Source organism: Morone saxatilis, unplaced genomic scaffold (assembly GCF_004916995.1).
Source record: "Morone saxatilis isolate NCDOM2014 unplaced genomic scaffold, NCSU_SB_2.0 Contig16, whole genome shotgun sequence".
Lineage (NCBI taxonomy): Eukaryota > Metazoa > Chordata > Actinopteri > Moronidae > Morone > Morone saxatilis.
The window spans coordinates 27,727,322-27,727,575 of NW_023339718.1; the positions used below are offsets into that span (position 1 = coordinate 27,727,322).

Here is a 254-nt window from a genome sequence, read left to right on the forward strand (position 1 = left end):
AATTTGAGTGAAAGGACGAGTGGATGCGTTTATTGACAGCTGAGCAAGCAGACAGTACTTGAAAATATCAGTATACATGAGAAGATTAATATCAGCTATTGTTACCTGAAAAAGTAGAATGCTATAAGCATTGCAGTTCCCAGAAGAGCTCCTACTATGACTCCAGTCAAAGCTGATACTCCTAGGCCACCTGTTTGGAAGAACGGTTATTGGTAAAAACATGTTCTATTCAAATCAATTAAATTTTATTTGTA

At 36.2% G+C, this 254-nt stretch overlaps 1 protein-coding gene across 1 annotated transcript in view; it reads right to left on the minus strand.

Annotated features, from left to right (window-relative positions):
• The window catches only part of npr3 (natriuretic peptide receptor 3), a gene marked incomplete in the record, with an annotated part of 24,422 nt that overhangs the window by 3,170 nt on the left and 20,998 nt on the right, over positions 1-254 (minus strand). Inside the window, 1 exon segment of the mRNA XM_035657780.1 lies at positions 106-190. Coding sequence (XP_035513673.1) covers positions 106-190 — 85 coding nt within the window.